General features: G+C 49.8%; 1 protein-coding gene across 1 annotated transcript in view; it reads left to right on the forward strand.

Moving 5' to 3' along the window:
• TTR (transthyretin) overlaps nucleotides 1–23,033 on the forward strand; it is a 127,891-nt gene that overhangs the window by 70,866 nt on the left and 33,992 nt on the right. The window contains exon 3 of the mRNA XM_069218891.1: nucleotides 835–970. Within this exon, the coding sequence (XP_069074992.1) occupies nucleotides 835–970 (136 nt within the window). The remainder of the gene's footprint in view (nucleotides 1–834; nucleotides 971–23,033) is intronic.

Genomic DNA, 23,033 nt, shown 5'->3' on the forward strand with positions numbered 1-23,033 from the left:
CCTTTGTGAATTGCAGTAAAAACATTTTTTCTGAGCAGGCAGTGGTCCTATGGACCACTGGCTGCTCTTAAAAAATGAAACGAAAACGTTTCATTTTTTGTTTTTGAAAGGCATCTTGTTTTCCTTTAAGGAAAACGGGCTGCATTTAAAAAAAATAAACTGCTTTATTTTAAAGCAGTCACAGACATGGTGGTCTGCTGTCTCCAGCAGGCCACCATCCCTGTGAGGGCGGCCATTCCCAAGGGGGTCGCAAACTGCGGCCTTCCTCATGAATATTCATGAGGTGGGGCATTTGCAACCCCCTTGCAAAATCGCTGTTCACAGTGTTCAACATAAGGTTTTGCAACTTGCAATTTGCGAGTCGCAAAACTCTTCTTTCGTACATGTAGCCCTTAATGTTTTTGAATATATATATAATTAATTTTTACTCAGTTTTATTAGTTGATCTGTTTTTTATATTTCTGTTTTTTAAACGCATTTTTTACTTGCTATGTTTTTAACTTTTATGATTCATATGAATCGAAATAAAGGACATGAAAAAAAATGAATGCAACCCTGAGTGCAACCAAGGATTTTCGAATGGAGAAGTATTACGTACATCGCGCCCAAAGTGTCTGTACTGTTAATGAAATGTGGATGGGGAACAAAACGGGCTTTGCAAAAATAAGCAACATAGTACTTGTGGGCATAGTAATTCAGGTTCTTTCCCTAACAGAATAATGCTAATGATGCAATGCGTTTTGATTTTGTTCAATAATAACTCGGATTCAGATATATAAACATACACGAGTACTATGTATACAAACACATGTTTATATTTTTTGTATTAAACAGGAAAACAACATCATTAGGTGAGGTCCCTGATCTTGTCAAAGCAGAAGATTTTGTAGAAGGAGTTTACAAAGTTAAACTTAACTCATGGGCATATTGGAGGAAGGTGGGCATCACCCCATTCTACGAAAATGTGCAAGTAAGTAGTATACACTGCCTGCAAGAAGCATAACACATCAAAGCAACTGGTGCATGTAACTCATTATGTTGTTTGTGTGTCCAAGTGAATGTAATTATTTTTTACAATAAACTTTCCAGTCTCACCTTACATGTTCAGCTTTCTAAAACTGTACTTCTAGTACACTTTGGGTTCAATTCTTTAAAAGGAGTATGTACAGGGCTGGACGGACTTTAATTTCACGGGCATTTCCCCGGTCAGCTGGAGCCTCGGAGGCCGGCTTTGAACAACGCTTCTAGAGATTGATAGAAAGACAAGGACGGATGGTAAGCGACAGACAGAACGAGGAGATGAGGATCTGGTTTGAGCTTTTTTTGCCAGGAACATGTTGGTTCCTCAGATCAATCTACTAGGCAAAGGCTTGTGTTGCTATTTTTTTCGATGTACTTTTTTTAGGAAAGATACAAAAATTCACCAATGGTGTGCCTGGAAATCTAAGAAAAATGTAGATTTCCAGGTATATACTTCTTCAGACACATCCGTTTATTGCTTTATCTGCAACAGATGCTTTTCTGAAGAGTTCATTTTAAGCGAATAATGCACAACCTGGTCTGCAGATTTGCAAATACTGTGGGGGAATGGTTTGCCAGTTCATTATTAGCTCCCCAGTCTGAGTTATGCAGGTCAGAATGCGGAATAAGGTAATTCTGCACGTTATCCTTCGATAAGCTGCAAAAGTAACAAACTTGCACATTTTCATCACACACATTTTGACCTGGTGAAATTTCTGGTTGAAAAATCGTTGGTCATTGTTGTGTTTATATATCACTTGGAATCCCAATTACAGTGACAACACGTTTTGCCATTGTAATGAGGACAGTCATCCAATATTTTTGGAGTAGAGTTACTTAAGTATTTTTGGTTGAAAAATTTGAATACTCACAAAATTCTGACTCTGTGGGATTTCTGTCTAAAAACATTCCACTTTGAAACTGCCATGCTCTTTCTCTCGCAAAATAATAGTCCAGCCACTTTTCTTAATTTATGATAGGGTAAAATCCTGGAACTTGAGAGATCTGCTGCAGTTGTACATTGCATCCGCAGGGTTACCTGCCTCAGTAGCCTGATTATGTGACCAGGACCTGTCAGTTGTGACCAGAGACACATCTAAGCAACATTTAGGGGAGGAATATAGGATGCAATGTGCATGGGTTAGAGTAGCACAAGGGCCGTGTGGCATGTTTGATACAACCTTGTTGGTTGATCATAAACATGAAAATTCATTCCGGAGTCAATAATATACTGAGTTGCAATCCAAACATATTAATACTGTGCTCATTATGAATACATCTAACATATAAATAAGTTCAAACTAGCATTTTTTCCTGAAATACAAAAATGTTCCTTTCTTGATGATAGAGTTAGTTGCACTTAGATTTGGAGATCCCCCAAGTTGTTGTCTGAGGAAGTGTTTTCATTCCCCCTAGCCTGTGGCCAAATGTTGTTTGGTTTGACTAAAGTGACTTCAGAAGGCCCATCTCGAGTTTAAATACTTCACTTTAATGGGTTACTGCCCACCTTTTCATTACAAGAATAGTTTTGGGGCCCCCAGCTTCCTTAACCTGTGACTTCAAAGCATCTTCCTTTAGGCTTCGACAAAAAGTCCTGCATATATTAATATTTCCACAGTCCTTTCGTAATGACATGGAGAGATGAAATAGGTACATTGTAGCCTAGCAGACTGAAGTCTGAAAGCCTGAAAAAACTGCCACCACTCATTTAAGGAACAACGTACCACCATTATCTTATCATGCCCTGTAGATGGCAGTTGAGCCAGTTCTTTTTTTCTGGCTGTAGGTGACAGTATCCTGGAGCACTGAGCTTGATCTTTTTAAGGTTTTCCTTCTTCTTACCTTTGCAAATCTTTCAAAAACGTCTTCTAGTGACATCTTTAGAGATTAAGGGTACATTTTCCTGTTTACCAGAATGTTTTTTTTGTCTTCACAAAGTAACTTCCCTTAAGAAAGCCCAAACAGACCCTCATGCTGTATGTATTGTATGTCTTCTCACTTCATAACATATAGACCATTGCCAATTTTGTCAGAAAAGGTCCAGGATGGCTTTGAAGGAAAGGGAGGTCATAGACTATTGGAAGACAAGCACAGACATGAAGAAGGATGTTCCAGACTTTCTGAGGGTCATGCAGAGGGTGCCCCCTCTACCACAGCAATTTCTACAATTCCCTTCACAAAGGTAATCCAGGAGAGGATCACAGAAGTGAAAACGATTTAACGATGAGATGCACGATGTCATAAGCAGGATTAGTAGTGATGTGCTCACTTTTGAGGACTGGTATAACACCAAGGAACGTAGGTACGTTGAATTCTGGGAGGTCGCAGTCAAACACATCAATGTCGAGGAGGCACTTGACATTGAGGAAATCGGCACCTTATAGGTTCTCTACATATCTGCGGAATGGGTCCACAAGATGAAAAAAAGAAGAAGAATGTGCACAACATAATCTGTCTACTCCAGGGCATAATCGCAGTGTGAGAGCATTCTCACTAGCATTGAACTCATCTATCTCAGCTCACAGATCACCCACTCAGGAGGAATAGTACGCTTCAGTTCTTCAGTCTTCTGCACCAGTGTTGCCTACAGCTCTGTCCACTACAACCTATCTTGCCTGCACCTCCAGTCACTCCACATCCTGTGCTGGGTTCCCAGGTACTCTTGCCACTTCCATCTCCATGTATTTATACTCCCATACCTCCCATCGGACATCCTAGCTCAAGAGATGACACTGTTTTAAGATCTTCAAGGCAACACTCTTTTCATCGGCATTCAAGATCCCACTGTTCAAAATCTACTTATTGATCTTGATAAATATGATGCTCTAGATGTCTATACTTTTATAATTCCTCTCTGGCACTTTGGAGGACAAGCTGGCTCTCTCTTGGGCTGCATTTGACCCCCACCTCTGTCCACCTCAACCTATCTTGCCTGCACATCTAGTGACTCTACATCCTGCGCTGGGTTCCCAGATATTCCTGCCACTTCCATCTCTATATATTGATGCTCCCATTTCTCTAATCAGACATCCTAGCTCAAGAGACACCCCTGTTCTAAGATTTTCAAGGCAACAGTATTTTCATCAACTTTCAAGAACCCACGATCTTGATTAATATGATGTTCTAGATGTCTATACCTTTATAATTCCTTTCTGACGTTGGGTGACAAGCTGAAACTTTCTTTAGCTGCTTTTGAGACTCTTCTTGGGTGGTGTCAATCAACCAATCTTCTTAAGGGTGGTCCATTTTCCCGGAAACAAACCATTGCGACAGGTTATTCCTAGTTATGTTGGAAACATATCACAGCAACTTTGCTGGAGCTAAGAATAGTCACTCTGGCCCTCGCTTCTTTCCCACTGAACTTCAAACGCACATCCCTGTTTGTTCAAACAAACAATACAGCAACAACCTATTACATCAATGCTTGGTTCTCTCCTCATCCAAAATAGTTATCAAGATTCACCACTTTGCCAATGATACACACAACCCTGCTTCTGACATCCAACGTCTCGAACACTGCCTGCACATAATCCAGATATGGATGTCCAGTGCTTACCTGAAGCTGTCCCAACCAAGAGGGAATTCCTGGTGTTTGCCAAGAACAAGAAACAATACAAACGTGGGGACAATGTCATGAACCTTGATGGCTTTAAAGCCCAAATTTCACTGAAATTCAAGTTACTTTGATTACCCCTATACACTGACATCACCCTTGAAGAACGCATTGCCAAAACAATACAGGCGGCCTATTAATAGTTCTCTCTTCTAAAAAAAATGAAACTGTTTCCTCCACATAGCAACTTTGGAACTGCTGTTCAAGCTTGCATACTCTTTTATCTGGATGATGGTAGCAGTCTGCTCCATGGCCTCCTAGACATCACACTGACACCCCTTAAGGGTACACTACACTTTGCAGAATGTCTAATCCAGAACTTGAAGAAATATGATTGGATCATCTTCATTCTAATGGAACTCAATTGGATCCCCCTGCCCTCCCACATTATCTTAAAAAAACAGCTGCATCATTTACAAAGCCATGGCGGCCAACACCCCGTTTATCTTGCAGACATCTCACCTTTTGGTAGCTTTCTCCACACCCTCAGACAGCATACCACAATGCACCTGGGATGTTGAACAACTTTCCCATATCCATCAGGACTGCCCCAACCTTGCTCCTGTTTAGAAAAAAGTTGAACATCTTGTTAGATCTGACAGTCTTTGGTGTGGTCTTCCCCCAAACGTTTCGCCTACTCACCTCCTGTTGCCGGAATTCATTTTTATTGGCTTTTGGACTCTGTGCACTTTATCACTGGTAAACAGTATTAAAGTGTGTGTGCTCACTCCTTAAAAATAGTAACATTGCAGACACCTGAATCACACATTTACTTTAGTTATAAGTCCCTACTAAAGTGGTTCTACATGTACCTAGGGCTTGTAAATTAAATGCTACTAGTGGGCCTGCAGCACATATTATACCCCCTTCTTAAGTGGTACTTCAAAACATGTCTCAGGCCTGCCACTGCAGCCTGTGTACAGTTTTAAATTCGACTTTTGCCAAGCCTAAAACTTCCTTTTTAATACGTATATGTCACACCTAAGGTAAGCCCTAAACAGCCCCTAGGGCAAGATATAGTTCATTAAAAAAGAGGGACATGTACATGTATGCATTACATATCCTGGTAGTGAAAAACTCTTAAATTCAGTTTTCACTATTGCAAGGCCTATCTTTCCAATACAATAACACTGAATTATCTTATTACATTTAATAAGTGATAACCCTTATTTGGAAACAAGTAGAAATGTCATGCTTGGTCTCAAATGATTTGTAATTTAAAATCCTCTCTTATGGTAAAGTCAGATTGTAAATCACAATCCTGAAAATGCCATTTTTAGAAAATTGATATTTTCATGTACTATTTGTTGGACTTTTGGCCATACGCATGGTCATCCCTAGTCTTTTTGCCTCCTTCCTCCTGGTTTTTCTGACCTTTCGCTGTTGGCTCTAGGACTCTGAGCACTTTATCACTGCTGACCAGTGTTAAAGTACAGGTTCTCTCCCATCTAAAGTTGGTATGATTGGCTTATACCTGAGTGGCATATTTAATTTACCTATAAGTCCCTTGTACAGTGGTATCTCTATACCCAGGGCCTGTAAATTAAATACTACTAGTGGGCCTGCAGCGCTGCTTGCGCCACCCACTGAAGTAGACTTTCAAACCTGTCTCAGGCCTGCTAGCGCAGGGCCTGTGTGCGCAGTTTTCTGCCACAGGGACCTGGCATCTAAATTTACTTGCCAGGCCCAGGACTCCCCTTTTACTACATGTAAGTCACCCCTAAAGTACGCCCTGTGGGCAGGGTGCCATGTATGTAGAAAGGCAGGACATGTGCCATATTGCATGGCCTGTCCTGGTAGTGACAAACAGCCTAACTTGGTGTCTCACTGCTGTGAGTGCTGCCTTCTCATAGGATTGCATTAGAAATGCCCTGCCTTATGTGTAGGGGTATTGTCTGATTTATGAGGGCTAGCGTAGGCGTGTTTGGTATGGTTGTGATGGTGATAATAAATACTGCTTACTGGTGTGGGTGTATTTTTTATTACTATCACAGAAATGCCACTTCTAGAAAGTGCGCATTTATCTGTGCTTATGATTCTGGTGTTTTGCAGCTTGACTCCAATCCACGTCTGGGCAGAGTGACAGTTGGGGCTTTGTGCATACTTTTCAGACAGCCTGTACACAGGGAGGGTGGAGGTGTCACTGAGGTGCATCTACATACTGAATAGTCTTCCTGGGCTGAGAGAAGGGAGAGGCGGGGCACACCTACATTTGTAAAGGCTGTGCCCTGGCCTCACACAATAGGGTCGTTAACCCCCCACTGATGTTTGGAGCCTGTGCTGAAAGGAGAGAGGGGGCACTCCCATAACCAGTTGTAACTGGCTGGAACCTCCTCTCCCTACCACTGTAAAACACTGTAAGAACTGACTATAAGTACAGGGGAATTTTCCCCACAATTTGAACATTCTTGGAACTTGAAACTGGACACAGAACGCTGATGAATGGACTCACCAGGAAACCGCCTTGGACTGCTGCTGCTGTGCTGACCTGTGACCTGCCTGGTCACTAGGAGGAACTGCCACCAACTGCACCCCTTGTGCTGGCCTGTAGCTGGGCCCACCAGCCCTGTGCTCCTTCTTGTTGAGTTGTTCCCAGGGGCAGGGTGCTGTGGCCCCTGACCCCTGTAACGATCCTTTAGACCTTTGCACCGAATGCGTCCACCAGGAACAAGGCATTCTTTTAAATTGCTGAGGCTGCTGATGTGCCCTCGCGCTTTGAAAGCGCTTTTCTTTGACTAAAAAGGAAATCACCGCCGCAGCCCGGGCTTTTAATTGTGCCCTCGCGCTTCCTGGAGCGCGTTTCTACTAAAGGAGATCACCGCCGCAACCCGGGCGTAAAGGAGGACCTTTGCGCCTTCCTAAAGCGCTTTTGTTCTTGGAGAAAATATCACCGCCGCAGCCGGGTTCTTTCTTCGTTGCTGAGCGCGAGGAGCGCGCTCAGCTCTGTGCCCCCGGGGCACAGGGAGGATAATTTTTTTAAGAAATCGGAGCAAGCCTGCTCCTCGCGTGCTCCCGGGGGACGCGCCCTTCTCAGGGCGCCCCGTGGGCACCAGCCGGCCCATTCTGGGCCGCAACGTCATCCTGACCGGCGAGGGAGAGGAGGACGCCTCTCCCTCGCGCGTCGGAGTCCCGGAGGACTCCTCTGTACTGCCGGGCCGGGCGCAGCCTCACCGGAGGCTCGCCCTGGCCCCTGGCTCTCTGGTTGGCCCCCTCGCGGGCCAGAAGTCCCTGATTTAGGGGTCTCCCTTCAGGAAAGGGCCACGGAGGCTCAGGGAGACCCCCGACGGTAGCGGGACCCCCGGAGGGGCCCGCCTTTTTACAAGGAGGGGGTGCGAGGCGCCCCCCTCCCCTCTTTGAGCTTTGGGTGACCTGGGCCCCCCACAGGAGGGCCGGTGGAGGCCCGGGGGGCCCCCGGTGATCACGGGTCCCAGAAGGGGCCCGATAAGGAGTCAGAGAGGGTGCGTGCCGCCCCTCTCTATCTGCAATGTTTTGGAGGCCCCCGTTTTTGCGCAAAGGAGCGCAGGGGGCCCCATTATTCGTTTTAGGCACTGGAGGTGCCTTTTCATCATTTACAGGTACTTTTTAAAATGGACCAATATGATTAAGAGTTAAAGTTCTTTCTACAGACTTTATTCATTCTGTTATATTGCCTACCTGTTCTTTGATGTGTTGACATATGTGTGCACATGTTCCTTTTATGGGCATGACTTGCTAATATGTTTGCTTAACTTGCCATAGGTTTTCTAATGTTCCTACTATGGGCGTTTTATGATATTCTTGTGACAAGTGTGCTAATGTAATAACGTGTTTCCTGACTACTGCTTATGTTGCAGAATACTGAGTAACCTGTGTGTTATGTGTGACTACTGCTAGTTTGCAGAGTAACTAATGTGTAACGTTCTGACAACTGCTAAGGTAGCAGGATAGTACTGTTATGTGATGTTGGTCTAATAATTATGTTGTGTACAATACAGTGTATTTTCATATAATCTGGTGTTGTGTTTCCTTTGTGGTGGGGATATTGCGTCACATGTATGTGTGTGTTGTGCAAACGCTTTACGCATTGCCTCCGGGTTAAGCCTGACTGCTCGTGCCAAGCTACCAAGGGGGTGAGCAGGGGTTATCTTGGACGTGTAACTCCCTTGCCCTGACTAGAGTGGGTAAGTTCTGCCTGGCTGAGGTGCATACCCTAGCCAACCAGAAACCCCATTTCTAACATTGGAAGTCAGCGGTGAGGATAGGACTTGCGCTTGCACAATACCATTGTGACTCATTATTTCACTATAAGGATTTCGTTTAGACCATCACATGTTTGGCTTCTCTTAACTTTCTCTCTTTGGTCATTTTACCTGTTTTCAGTTCTCACGCTTGGGTATTGTGGTTGTCACAGTTGAGTTATTTGTACCTTTTCAAGATGGGGCTTACCTTTGATTTAGAGGACCTGCCGTTTTACACGCAGGGGGAATTAGAGGGGTTCTGTAGAGAGAGAGGGCTGCCTGTAGAAGGGGACCTCAGGAGATCTCTGAATTTCTTTGAAAGGTTTGTGACATTTACCCAGGGAGGGAGTGTGCGTAGGGGGTACCCAGAGGATCCTGAGTGTAGCGAGGGTTCCCAATGGGAGGGCTCCCAGACCTCATCCCTAGAGAGTGGTAGAGAGACTGATCAGGAGGGTGAGAATGACCGGTTGGGGACGCCAGTTGACAGGGAAGGCCCCAGTGATAGGGAGTCCCTTGCTGGGTCCAGTGTAAGAAGCAGGGCTACCTCTCATTCCTTGACGCCTGATGAGCTAAGAGATAGGCGGGAAGAGAGGGACCTGAAGTTGCAGTTAGCGCGCCTAGCTGTTGAGGAGAGAAGGGCTGAGGTAGAGAAGGCCTTAGTACAGGAGAGAATGGCAGAGGCAGAGAGGGCCTTTGCCAGAGAAAGACTCGCTCTAGAGCGCAGTCTGAAGGTTCTGGACTCACCAGCGTTGCAGGTGGAGTCCAGTGGTGGCAGCAATGTACAGTGCTGTAGCAAAGAGGTTCCTCACATACCCATAGATCTGGTACCTAGGTTCCAAGAGGGGGGTGACATACGTCAGTGGTTAAAGGAATATGAGAATGCTCTGGTAGAGCGCAGGATCCCTGAGAAGGATTGGGGAACTGGCCTAGGGAGTTTTATTCCTGAGGAGGGGAGGGATGCCCTACTGACTCTAGAAGAGAGTGACAGGGAGGGGTACTCCGCTGTGAAGAACGCACTGATTGTGAAGTATGGTTTTTCCCCTGAGGAATACAGAAAAAGGTTTAGGGGTGGTAAGAAACTGTCCCACCAGTCTTGGGAGGAGTTTGTGGAGGATTGCTGCCTTGCACTAGATGGATGGGTGAAGGGTAGCACAGTAAACAATTTTGAAGGGCTGTTTAATCTGATTCTCAGAGAGCACCTGTTTCGTTGTTGTTTTTCAGAGTTACGCCAACACTTGTCAGTGTGTGAGCTCTCTGACCCCAGGGAGCTTGCAAAGGAGGCAGACTTCTGGTTGCGTACCAGAGGGTCTGGTGTGACATTAGGGGGTGTTCCTAATGAGAGTGGTCTAGGTGTTTCCCAACAAGGTGTGGTGGGAAAGGAATGGAGTGTCCCAGGTAGGTCCCAGTGGACTGGGATGGGTGAGGGACCCCATGTCCCGTCTCTGAGGAGAGGGAATGGGGCTGGGCTGAGGCCCAAGGTGCCCAAGATACTGTCCCAGGCCCCTGAAGGTTCCATGAGTGAACGCCAGGAGGTGAGCCTAACCTGTGCCGTAGGGCCAGCTGTTCAGAAGGATCCCATTTTGTCATTAGGACTTAGGCGGGTGGCTGGTGATAGCGTTCCGCCGGTCCTGGTGTCTGGTAGTCTCGCTCTACAGCGGAGGAGGCGGAAATCCAGACATAGGGTTGAGAGGGGGCTGCGGGCCCCAGTGGAGAACCTGGAGGGTCAGGGGTCAGCTCTGAGTGCAGAGCCCCCCGGGAATGACCTTGGTGAGACCATTTCTGGGCTGGGGGGAATCCAGACTCTGTCCGATGGGCAGAGGTCAGGAGACCTGCGCCAGCCAGACTCTTGTGTGGCCCTTGGGGAAAGTGTTTCCCTGGTGGGGGGTAGGTGTGCCCCCCAGGAAGTCCTGGTGCGCCAGGCAAGGATTCAACCGCAGGGTGGTGACTCTGGGTTGGATGATCAGGTTCAGGGGGTAAACTCTGACCTGATGGGGAGTACGTGTGCTCCCAAGGAAGTCCTGGTGCGCCAGGCAGTGGTTCAACCGCAGGGTAGTGACTCTGGGTTGGATTGCCAGATTCAGGGGGTAAGCTCTGATCTGGTAGGGGGTAGGTGTGCTCCCAAGGAAGTCCTGGTTCGCTGGGCAATGGTCCAGTCTAAGGGTGTCGTCCCTGGACTAGATAGACAGGTTCAGGGGGTAAACTCTGACCTGGTTGGGGGGGCGGTTAGTGTGCTCACCCCCCTGTGTGAAACTTCTGGTGGCTTCTCCCGAGGTGGGGAGACGCAGGACTCTGGAAGTGGGGTTCAGGGAGGGGGAAGCCCGCCCCGGACCCCGGTGCAACTCAAGGGTGTCGTCCCTAGGTTGGGTGGTCAGTCGCCAGGTAGTGATCCTGGGCTGGCGAGAAAGTTGTGCAGGGCTGCTGTACCCAGCACCCTGGCAAGTGTGGATTCTGGTGATACCCCTCCTAGGAGAGGAGGGCGGGATCCTAGAAGGAGGGGTAGAGGGAGGAGAGCCTCGCCTCTAGCCCCTGTAGAACCTATGGGTGCGGACCCTAGGTTGGTGGATCAGTGGCAGGGTAGAGCCCCTGAACTGATCGGAAATGGAGTGGAGACAGGTTGCTTTGCACCTGGGGCTACCGCCCCCCACTCATTATGGTTTCAGAGACCAGAGGCTCCTAGATGGCCTGGGGCCTGGTTCTGGCCATTGGCAGCTAGAGAATCCCCGTGGGTTGGTCTAGGCTGCCTGGGACCCATTGACAGAGAGATCCCAGTGGAGTCAGGAAGGCGTAGAACTGGAACATGCCCCTGCTGTTGTGGGCCTGGGTCCTTGTTCTATCGCCCCAATCAGGAAAGTACATCAAGGTATTGATTGTTCTCCCCTGGATTTTGGCTGGTAGGGGGTTGTGTTGGACTTTTGGCCATACGCATGGTCATCCCTAGTCTTTTTGCCTCCTTCCTCCTGGTTTTTCTGACCTTTCGCTGTTGGCTCTAGGACTCTGAGCACTTTATCACTGCTGACCAGTGTTAAAGTGCAGGTGCTCTCCCATCTAAAGTTGGTATGATTGGCTTATACCTGATTGGCATATTTAATTTACCTATAAGTCCCTTGTACAGTGGTATCTCTATACCCAGGGCCTGTAAATTAAATACTACTAGTGGGCCTGCAGCGCTGCTTGCGCCACCCACTGAAGTAGACTTTCAAACCTGTCTCAGGCCTGCTAGCGCAGGGCCTGTGTGCGCAGTTTTCTGCCACAGGGACCTGGCATCTAAATTTACTTGCCAGGCCCAGGACTCCCCTTTTACTACATGTAAGTCACCCCTAAAGTACGCCCTGTGGGCAGGGTGCCATGTATGTAGAAAGGCAGGACATGTGCCATATTGCATGGCCTGTCCTGGTAGTGACAAACAGCCTAACTTGGTGTCTCACTGCTGTGAGTGCTGCCTTCTCATAGGATTGCATTAGAAATGCCCTGCCTTATGTGTAGGGGTATTGTCTGATTTATGAGGGCTAGCGTAGGCGTGTTTGGTATGGTTGTGATGGTGATAATAAATACTGCTTACTGGTGTGGGTGTATTTTTTATTACTATCACAGAAATGCCACTTCTAGAAAGTGCGCATTTATCTGTGCTTATGATTCTGGTGTTTTGCAGCTTGACTCCAATCCACGTCTGGGCAGAGTGACAGTTGGGGCTTTGTGCATACTTTTCAGACAGCCTGTACACAGGGAGGGTGGAGGTGTCACTGAGGTGCATCTACATACTGAATAGTCTTCCTGGGCTGAGAGAAGGGAGAGGCGGGGCACACCTACATTTGTAAAGGCTGTGCCCTGGCCTCACACAATAGGGTCGTTAACCCCCCACTGATGTTTGGAGCCTGTGCTGAAAGGAGAGAGGGGGCACTCCCATAACCAGTTGTAACTGGCTGGAACCTCCTCTCCCTACCACTGTAAAACACTGTAAGAACTGACTATAAGTACAGGGGAATTTTCCCCACAATTTGAACATTCTTGGAACTTGAAACTGGACACAGAACGCTGATGAATGGACTCACCAGGAAACCGCCTTGGACTGCTGCTGCTGTGCTGACCTGTGACCTGCCTGGTCACTAGGAGGAACTGCCACCAACTGCACCCCTTGTGCTGGCCTGTAGCTGGGCCCACCAGCCCTGTGCTCCTTCTTGTTGAGTTGTTCCCAGGGGCAGGGTGCTGTGGCCCCTGACCCCTGTAACGATCCTTTAGACCTTTGCACCGAATGCGTCCACCAGGAACAAGGCACTCTTTTAAATTGCTGAGGCTGCTGATGTGCCCTCGCGCTTTGAAAGCGCTTTTCTTTGACTAAAAAGGAAATCACCGCCGCAGCCCGGGCTTTTAATTGTGCCCTCGCGCTTCCTGGAGCGCGTTTCTACTAAAGGAGATCACCGCCGCAACCCGGGCGTAAAGGAGGACCTTTGCGCCTTCCTAAAGCGCTTTTGTTCTTGGAGAAAATATCACCGCCGCAGCCGGGTTCTTTCTTCGTTGCTGAGCGCGAGGAGCGTGCTCAGCTCTGTGCCCCCGGGGCACAGGGAGGATAATTTTTTTAAGAAATCGGAGCAAGCCTGCTCCTCGCGTGCTCCCGGGGGACGCTCCCTTCTCAGGGCGCCCCGTGGGCACCAGCCGGCCCATTCTGGGCCGCAACGTCATCCTGACCGGCGAGGGAGAGGAGGACGCCTCTCCCTCGCGCGTCGGAGTCCCGGAGGACTCCTCTGTACTGCCGGGCCGGGCGCAGCCTCACCGGAGGCTCGCCCTGGCCCCTGGCTCTCTGGTTGGCCCCCTCGCGGGCCAGAAGTCCCTGATTTAGGGGTCTCCCTTCAGGAAAGGGCCACGGAGGCTCAGGGAGACCCCCGACGGTAGCGGGACCCCCGGAGGGGCCCGCCTTTTTACAAGGAGGGGGTGTGAGGCGCCCCCCTCCCCTCTTTGAGCTTTGGGTGACCTGGGCCCCCCACAGGAGGGCCGGTGGAGGCCCGGGGGGCCCCCGGTGATCACGGGTCCCAGAAGGGGCCCGATAAGGAGTCAGAGAGGGTGCGTGCCGCCCCTCTCTATCTGCAATGTTTTGGAGGCCCCCGTTTTTGCGCAAAGGAGCGCAGGGGGCCCCATTATTCGTTTTAGGCACTGGAGGTGCCTTTTCATCATTTACAGGTACTTTTTAAAATGGACCAATATGATTAAGAGTTAAAGTTCTTTCTACAGACTTTATTCATTCTGTTATATTGCCTACCTGTTCTTTGATGTGTTGACATATGTGTGCACATGTTCCTTTTATGGGCATGACTTGCTAATATGTTTGCTTAACTTGCCATAGGTTTTCTAATGTTCCTACTATGGGCGTTTTATGATATTCTTGTGACAAGTGTGCTAATGTAATAACGTGTTTCCTGACTACTGCTTATGTTGCAGAATACTGAGTAACCTGTGTGTTATGTGTGACTACTGCTAGTTTGCAGAGTAACTAATGTGTAACGTTCTGACAACTGCTAAGGTAGCAGGATAGTACTGTTATGTGATGTTGGTCTAATAATTATGTTGTGTACAATACAGTGTATTTTCATATAATCTGGTGTTGTGTTTCCTTTGTGGTGGGGATATTGCGTCACATGTATGTGTGTGTTGTGCAAACGCTTTACGCATTGCCTCCGGGTTAAGCCTGACTGCTCGTGCCAAGCTACCAAGGGGGTGAGCAGGGGTTATCTTGGACGTGTAACTCCCTTGCCCTGACTAGAGTGGGTAAGTTCTGCCTGGCTGAGGTGCATACCCTAGCCAACCAGAAACCCCATTTCTAACACTATTCATTTGGTCTATAAAGCCTGTGTCCTGGGTTACATGCCTAGGTGTAATTGGCAGTTCTTTGTGCATTCCTACCAGACAGTGAGGCAAAAAGGGACTAGATGTTGGCAGGATGGGCTATCCTGCTGGGATGGGAGGAGCAGAGCTGTTCTCCATCCCACTTACAGTTCAATGGGGCTGTCTCAGCACCTGTACAAATGACTTAACACCAGTACTTTGTCACCCTAGACATCTTAGGGCTTGGGCAGGTCAAGGAATGAAATTCAAGTACCAGATGTGGCAGGAAGTCTAGAAGTTTCTTCCACTTCAAAGCTGGCTCCAAGTTCAGATATTAAACCCTCGGAAAAACTTCTCAACTGCGGAGGATACACAGAAGGACTGGCTCGTACTTCAGAAGACTGCTCTGTAGCTTGACGCTTGTCTTGCACCCTGAGAGTGCTGTCTAGCTGCCCAACCCCACGACTACCAAGGGTCTTGTTATGAGCAACAGAGACACAACATGGACCAGAAGCCTCCCTGCAACTGCAGAGCTGATCTGCTGACCTGGATATACTTGGACCTACAAATGAACCTGCCTAAGCCCTGCTGGCCTCTGCTGGAGTGAGTTTCTGGTCATCAAGTAGTGCCTTCCCAGGTCCTGAACCCTTGGCTGGCATCAGTGGAGCTAATCCCTTGAAGAAAATGAGAAATCTGGACATTTTGGGCTCTTTGTTACAACAAATGGGCCTGCTTGAGCCGAGATGTTGCTGTCTGTGACAACTTCGAATGCGAAGAACTGGTGAACCGACATGACACTCCAGCCAGGACTGTCCTCAAGCCTGATTGGGATCATCATGCTACAGCGAGGACTGTGCACAATTCATGGCCTGCTCTTCATGCTACAATGATGGTTATCCTGAATACTCTCGTTGTCCCTCATGGCCTCCTCCATTGAGAACTAGACTCTTCACGCCAGATGTTGAGAAGGTAACACTTTCATCTGAAGTAACCTGGTCCCTGTATTTGGCCCGTGTTGTATCGTGGTTGAGCTGAACTTGTGACTCTCCCCCAGTCCAGCACGACCAGATGACTGCGAGTGGCTCTTTGTGCTTTTTGCTGCTATTGTTACCTAAATCTTTGAAACTGCATGTCTCCGGTTTTACTTATTGGATGTTTGCTATTTTGGTTTCATTTTCTTTACTACACTTTACTCTAGTTTTCAAAATTGGTGTGGAATTTTTATTGCGTTGCATTTTCACTTCATTGTTGTTTGTGTGCTGCATAAATACTTTACACATTGCCTCTAAGTTGAACCTGACTGCTTTGTACCAAGCTACCAGAGGGTAAGTACAGGTTAATTTAGTGACTTTTGTCGTTCACCCTGACATGGGTCACACCTCTACTATCACTCATTGACTCTATGATTTGTCTTTGGTCCTGTACAGTGCTCTGCTGCCTCTTGGCTAGAAAATGCAGATAAAGTTAACAATTGTAAACAATAGTATATACAAATATTTACAATATGTACAGAGGGCCGTACACTGTCCTTTGCAAATGTCCGTGGGCCAGTGGACCAAAAAAACAGGGACGAAGCCCATACTTGACTCCTGCCTCAAAACGGAGAGAACACTGCAGGGGCATCAGGTTGAAAACACACAGGCACCTCAGTGGGAAGGGGGTGGCACCTCAGCCGGAAGATGGTATACTACGCCACTGCTCCTCGAGGGGGCAACATGCCCACTGCTTGGTCCTGGGGAGTGGAAAGCCACAGTCTGTCAAGTGGGTGGTTTGCCCACTGCTTGTTCCTGGGGAGTGCAAAGCCACAGTCTCTCAAGTGGGTGTTTTGCCCACTGCTTGGTCCTGGGGAGTGCAAAGCCACAGTCTCTCAAGTGGGTGGTTTTCCCACTGCTTGGTCCTGGGGAGTGCAAAGCCACAGTCTCTCAAGTGGGTGACATGTTCCACTGGTTCTGGAGGGGGCTTAGTGCCCAGTGTGCTTCATCCTGCCAAGGAAAGTGATAGTGGATGCATATCTCCAATGGTTCTGGAGAGGGCTTTGTGCCCAGTGTGCTTCATCCTGCCAAGAAAAGTGATATTGGATGCATATCTCCACTGGTTCTGGAGGGGGCTTAGTACCCAGTGTGCTTCTTCCTGCCAAGGAAAGTGATAGTGGATGCATATCTCCACTGGTTCTGGAGGGGGCCTTGTGCCCAGTGATGCTGCACCTGGGGTGTGCAGTTCCCATTCCCTCATCTGGGTGTCTGAGCCACGAGATGTGCAGGGAACAGGTAGCATGATACTCCATGGAGGCAGAGCCACACTCCACCATGCGGCGACTTAGGCTGCAAACTGCTGGTAGTGCCGGTGCTGGTGGTGGTGCTTCAAGTGGTGGGTGGAGGGTCCAGGCCGCCTCCTGCATCCCCGGATGCCTGCCCACTGGGGTTGCTTCTGATGACAGATGTAGTGGCACTGGCTCGGCATGTGGAGGTGCAGATGGCGGCGCAGGTGGCGGTGCATGGGGCCGGTGTCTGCGGCGGAGATGCTGCTGGTGCTGGCCGTGGTGTAGGTGCTGGTAGTAGTGGAGGGAGACACCAGGCCGTCTCCTGCAGCCTCAGACGGCTGCCCACTGGGGATAATGCTGCTGACTGTTGTTGTGGCAGTGGCGGTGCAGGGGGGTGTTCCATTGGCGGGCAGATGGAGGTGCAGGTGGTGGTGCCTGCGGCAGTGCCTTCCACCGTACAGATTGCTGGGCCATCAGTAGTTATGGTGGTCACCAGTCCCTCACCTGGAGGGTCTGAGGCCTGAAGTTCCCTGCCCCAGGTTTTCTTGCCCTTCCCCACCTTGCCAGACGCTTCTAGGACCTTGGCACCAACAGATGCAGTTTTGCAGTTTTGGAGGAGGCCTTGCTTGTTGGATCCTGCTTTTTGGCCGTGCTGCTTGCTGGCACCCTCTTCACCTTGGCAGGTGGCGGAATGAGTTGGTCCTTTGCAGGGGTTGCTGGCACACTGGCAGCCCTGACGGGTGCCCCCTTTGATCCCCTGAGACTTGCAGGTACCACCGTGGACGCCGACTTGGTGGCTGAGGTGCTGGCCTGGGATCTTGACACCCTGGCCCAAGGGGAGGGACGGGGGGAGGCGTAGGCAAGAGGTCAAAGTTAGCAGGCAAAAGTTTTTTAGACACACTGGGAGGGGAAGATGGAGAGGGTTTGGGAGTGGAGGAAGTGGGAGTGGTTGTAGGAGGTGTCTTTCTGCTGAGTTTGGGTGAAGGTGCATGGGCTGGATGCTGTTGTGAGGTGGATGGCTGTTGGGTGGGTGGGTGCTTGCGTTTGTGTACTTTGGGAGGAGGGGTCACAGACACACTGGGAGAGGACACAGGGGACGTGTGCATGGTTGTGGGGGTGGTGACTGCTCGTGAGGGGTGTGTAGTGATGGGCGTGATGGTGATGGAGGTAGTGGATGAGGATGTAGTGCATGCAGGTGTGAGTGGAGACAAGACTGGGACGGAGTGGACGATGAGGAGGATGGGGTCACGGTGGAGGCAGTGGATGTTGCTGTGTTTGCATGGGCATGGTGCTTGTGTGAGTGCCTGTAAGATGAGGTGTGGTGCTTATGTTTGCCTGAGCCACTTTTGTGTGTTGATTTGGGTGAATGCTGGTCTGAAAGTGTGCTTTGGATACGCTGAGGTTGAGGGGATTGGGACTGGGTAGAGGAAGTTGGAGGTGGGAAGCTAGTCACAGGGACATGGCTGCCATCAGTGCTGAGGCCAGAGCCTGAAATGCTCTCTGTTGGGCTGCCACGCCAGAGAGAATGCCCTCCAGGTATGCATTTGTTTGTTGCAAATGCCTCTCGACACCCTGGATGGCATGGTTGACTGCCCAACAGTTTGGGATCTCAGGAGGTCAGTAGCCTCCTCACTGAGGGCAGCAGGGCTGACTGGGGCAGGGCCTGAGGTGCCTGGGGTGAAGGAGATGCCCACCCTTCTGGGTGAGCAGGCATGGGAAACATGCTGAGGGGGGTGGTGGCTGTACCTGTTGTTGGGTGGGCACAGAGGTGTCCGCCACCTCCAGGGAGCTTCCATCGGAGCAGGAGTCGCTATCACTGTTCTCCCCTCTAGTCCCCGTTGTTGAGCTCCCCTCGCCCTCCGTCCCACTGGTGCCTTTACCCTCAGTGGAATTGCCCTCATGGGCCATGTGGGATGCAGGTCCCTCCGTCGCCGGTGCCTCTGCTCCTCCACCAGATGATGCTAATGCACACAAGGACAGGGTGACAAAACAAAAAGGGGGGGAGACAGAGGATACACTTGATCAGTGCCAGCAACACCACTACCATTGGCGTACCCAACACACAGGGATCAGCCCTATGCTCTGGGCCATGCCCAACTAGTCACAAGCCCATGGGGTACAATGGCTAATGGCAGCATCTGCACACCTGACACCCACAGGACCCTGCCCAGTAGTATATGCCCACTTGCACCATTGGGTTTGGAGTGCTTCAGAGCCTGCACACAAGGAACCTACCCTGCCATGATCGCCCTGGCCCAGGGTCACCCACAGCCCACATACCCAACCCAGCTACCTCCTAAAGTGCGCAAAGTCAGGAATCAGAATCTGTACTCACCCCCTTGTGGCTGCTGTGATGCCCTCAAGTGCCCATGCAACTCCGGAAAGGCCACCGCCAGGATTCGGAACATCAGGGGGGTCATAGTGCGATGGGCACCCCTTCCACGTTGGGAGGCCAGTCCCAGCTGGGCCTCCGCCATTTTCTTGGTCTAGCGGCGCAGGTCCTCCCATCTCTTGCGGCAGTGGGTGCTCCGCCTGTGATAGACCCCCAGGGTTTGCACCTCCCTGGCGATGGCACACCAAATACCCTTTTTCTGGTGGACGCTGACCTAGAGGGAAAAGACAGGAGGAAAGGAAAGGAAATTACTCACCCGTCCGGACCGGCATACTCATTGCCCCCCAGTTCCCACCCATGCCCCAACGCACATACACTGACCACCTCTCATGCAGCACTCAGGCCAGGATGCCTCAGCACCCCCCAACATGTGGCTTACATCCACACCACTCAAAACATGCAGTACCCACACCTCGTGCTCTCAGTGTACTCACCTGTTTGTCTGGAGGACCGTAGAGTGACGTGTACTGAGGTAGGACCCCACCCACCAGTTTCTCCAACTCCTCCGCAGTGAAGGCAGGGGCCCTTTCCCCAGACACTGTAGCCATTGTCGCTTCCAGACTCAGGTCACAGCAGCACTTGCAGTGTATGTCCTCTCCTGTTGACGGTCAGGTAGCAAGTGAGTGAGTAGTTAGAAAATGGCGGTCATGTCCGCGGCGGTGTGTACCGTCACCACCGGTGTACATCGCCATTGGCTCCTGGAACCCATAGGGCCCATAGATAACCAATGCGAAGTTGCGCTGCGGTCATCGACTGCCTACCACAACGGCACACAATGCCAGCGAACTTACCTCATTTCCACATGTCCTTCCTCACAGGTCAGGCAGGTGCCATTTCAGGGGGGCACATGCAAGGCACCTAACTGCGTCACAGCAGACATTGGCACATCAACTGACTCTCAACTTCACATACTGTTTCTGTGACCTAACTTCAGCAACAGTAGTGCATTCAATGTGGAAATATGACCTTCTACTCATCATTCTCCTCCATAGGCTACAACTGCTGAGGCAGATGATGAGATGGTGGCATCCTCCGGTGTACAGACCCCTGGTGGACCTGTCAACAATGAAGAACAGACACATTATCATCACATACAGACTTGATTGTGCCACAATTCAAGAGCTGTGTGCCCAATTGGAGCCAGCCCACAGGAATCTCCCCTCTAGTGCAAGTTCTGTCAGTGCTTAATTTTCTGGAAAGTGGTTAATTTCAAACAACAGTGGCCATGGCATTAGGAATGTCGCAGCTAATGTTCTCCAACGTGTTGACCAGAGTGTTGCCTGCCCTGCTGAAACACATGCGCAGCTACAACGTTTTTCCCCAGGTGGAGGATTTGGCCACAGTGAAAGCTGACTTCTATGCCCTGGGACTTTTCCCCGACATCATTGGTGCCATTGATGGTACACATGTGGCATTTGTTCCCCACTGGAGAAATGAACAGGTTTGCAGGAATAGAAAAAGCTATCACTCAATGAATGTGCAGATGGTGTGTTTGGCAGACCAGTACATCTACCATGTGAATGCCAAATATCCTGGCTCTGTGCATGACGCCTATTTCTTGAGGAATAGCAGCATCCCTTATGTTATGGGCCAACTCCAGAGGCACCGGGTGTGGCTAATAGGTGAGCCCAAGGTCCCCACCCACTATAGGAAGGTGTCTGGGTATGGGGTTGTGCCTAAGGGTTAGTGTGTGTCTAACAGTTGTCCCTCGATATTTACAGGTGACTCTGGTTACCCCAACCTCTCATGGCTACTGACCCCAGTGAGGAATCCCAGGACAAGGGCAGAGGAATGTTACAATGAGGCACATGGGTGTGCAAGGAGGATTATTGAGAGAACCTTCGGCCTCCTGAAGGCCAGGTTCCGGTGCCTCCATCTGACAGCTGGATCCCTGTACTACTCACCCAAGAAGGTGTGCCAGTTCACCGTGGCATGCTGTATGTTGCACAACCTAGCCTTGCGACGCCAGGTGCCTTTTCTGCAGGAGGATGAGCCTGGAGATGGTCTTGTGGCAGTGGTGGAGCCTGTGGACAGTGAGGAAGAGGAGGCAGATGAAGAAGATGTGGACAACAGAACAAACATTATACAGCAGTACTGCCAGTGACACACAGGTAAGAGACTATAAGTCAAATTTACATAACAGTAAACTTTTGGACATTGTACATGGCATCCTCTTACCCTCTGTCTATGGACACTGACTGTTCCCTTTGGAATCAATATTTTCAGATCTGTGTACCCCATTCGGGCTACTGCTGTATGTATTGCTGGCCACCAAAGGTCATCCTGTGGTATATTTCACTGAACATAGACATTGCAATGCTTTGATAATGTTATAATAATACATCTTTCTAATCATTACACTGACTCCAGTATGGTTTCTGTTTCAAGGGTGTTTATTTTCTGTGCAAAATAGTATGGAGGTAAGTGCAAGGGGCTGTGGTGATGATGGAGGAATGTCCAGTTAGAGTCCAGTCTATTGGTATCACAGGTGCATTGTCCAATGGGACATTGGAAGGGGAGCAATGGCAGTTCAAGGTGGACAGGGTGACATAGTGGGACAGAAGGGTGATAATCAGGAAAGTCTTATTTCCCAGCGGGGGTCTTGGCAATGTTCTCTGTCTTCCGCCTGGATCGCAGAGACCATTTGCGGGGTGGTTCTCCTTCTGCAGGGGGTGGGGTGCTGGTGGCCTGTTGACCCTGTGGCGGGCCTCCTGTCCACTAGCACCCGCCGAGGTGGAAGGCTGTTCCTCAGTTTGGCTAGTGTCAGGGGCCTTTTGTTGTGCCACTGCCTCCCTCATGGTCTTGCCCATGTCAGCCAGCACCCCCTCCAATGGTGACCAGGATGGTGTATATTTTAGTTAGATCCTCCTTGATCCCCAGGTACGGTCCCTCCTCAGCGGCTGGGTCTTCTGTAACTTGGCCAGTACCTGGCCCATGGTTTCCTGGGAATGGTGGTATGCTCCCAGGATGTTTGAGAGTGCCTTGTAGAGGGTCGGTTCCCTGGGCCTGTCCTCCCCCTGTCGCACAGCAGTCCTCCCAGCTTCCCTGTTGTCCTGTGCCTCTGTCCCCTGAACCGTGTGCCCACTGCCACTGACCCCAGGTCCCTGATTGTCCTGTGTTTGAGGGTTGTCTGGGGTCCCTGTAGTGGTGGACACACTGCTGATTGATGTGTCCTGGGGACAGTGGCATGGGCCTGCTGGGTGGGTGCTGTGCTGGTGTTTCCTGAGGGGGGAGGCTCTGTGGTGGTATAGGACTGTGGCAGGGTACCCGACTGTCCAGAGGTCCCTGATGGGCCAGGTTGGTCATCGTGATCCAGGCATGCAGAGCTTCTGTCATCACTGTGGGCCTCTTCTGGGGGGCATGATGTAGCTGGCACCTCCTCTCCGGTGACATTGGGTAGGGGTCCTGTTGGGATGCAAATGCATTGTTAATGTATTTTTGTGTGCCATCTTGTGCAATGGGTGTGTTTCCCTGTATGATTGTGCTTTCCCTGTCGGCTTGGCCTTGTGTGAGTGGTGATTTTGTGGGCTGGGTGAGTCTCTCTATTGGGCATGCTTTAGTGATGGGTGTCCATGCAGGTCTATGATGGGGGTCCATGCATTGCTCTTGCATGCAGGGTTTGGTATTGGGATGGGTGGGTTGTGATGGTGGGGTATTTGTGAGGTGTTGGAGTGATGGGGGTAGGGGTAGGAGTTTGTGATGGCATGCAGGTAGGGT

The sequence above is a fragment of the Pleurodeles waltl genome, chromosome 2_2 (assembly GCF_031143425.1).
Source record: "Pleurodeles waltl isolate 20211129_DDA chromosome 2_2, aPleWal1.hap1.20221129, whole genome shotgun sequence".
Classification (NCBI taxonomy): domain Eukaryota; kingdom Metazoa; phylum Chordata; class Amphibia; order Caudata; family Salamandridae; genus Pleurodeles; species Pleurodeles waltl.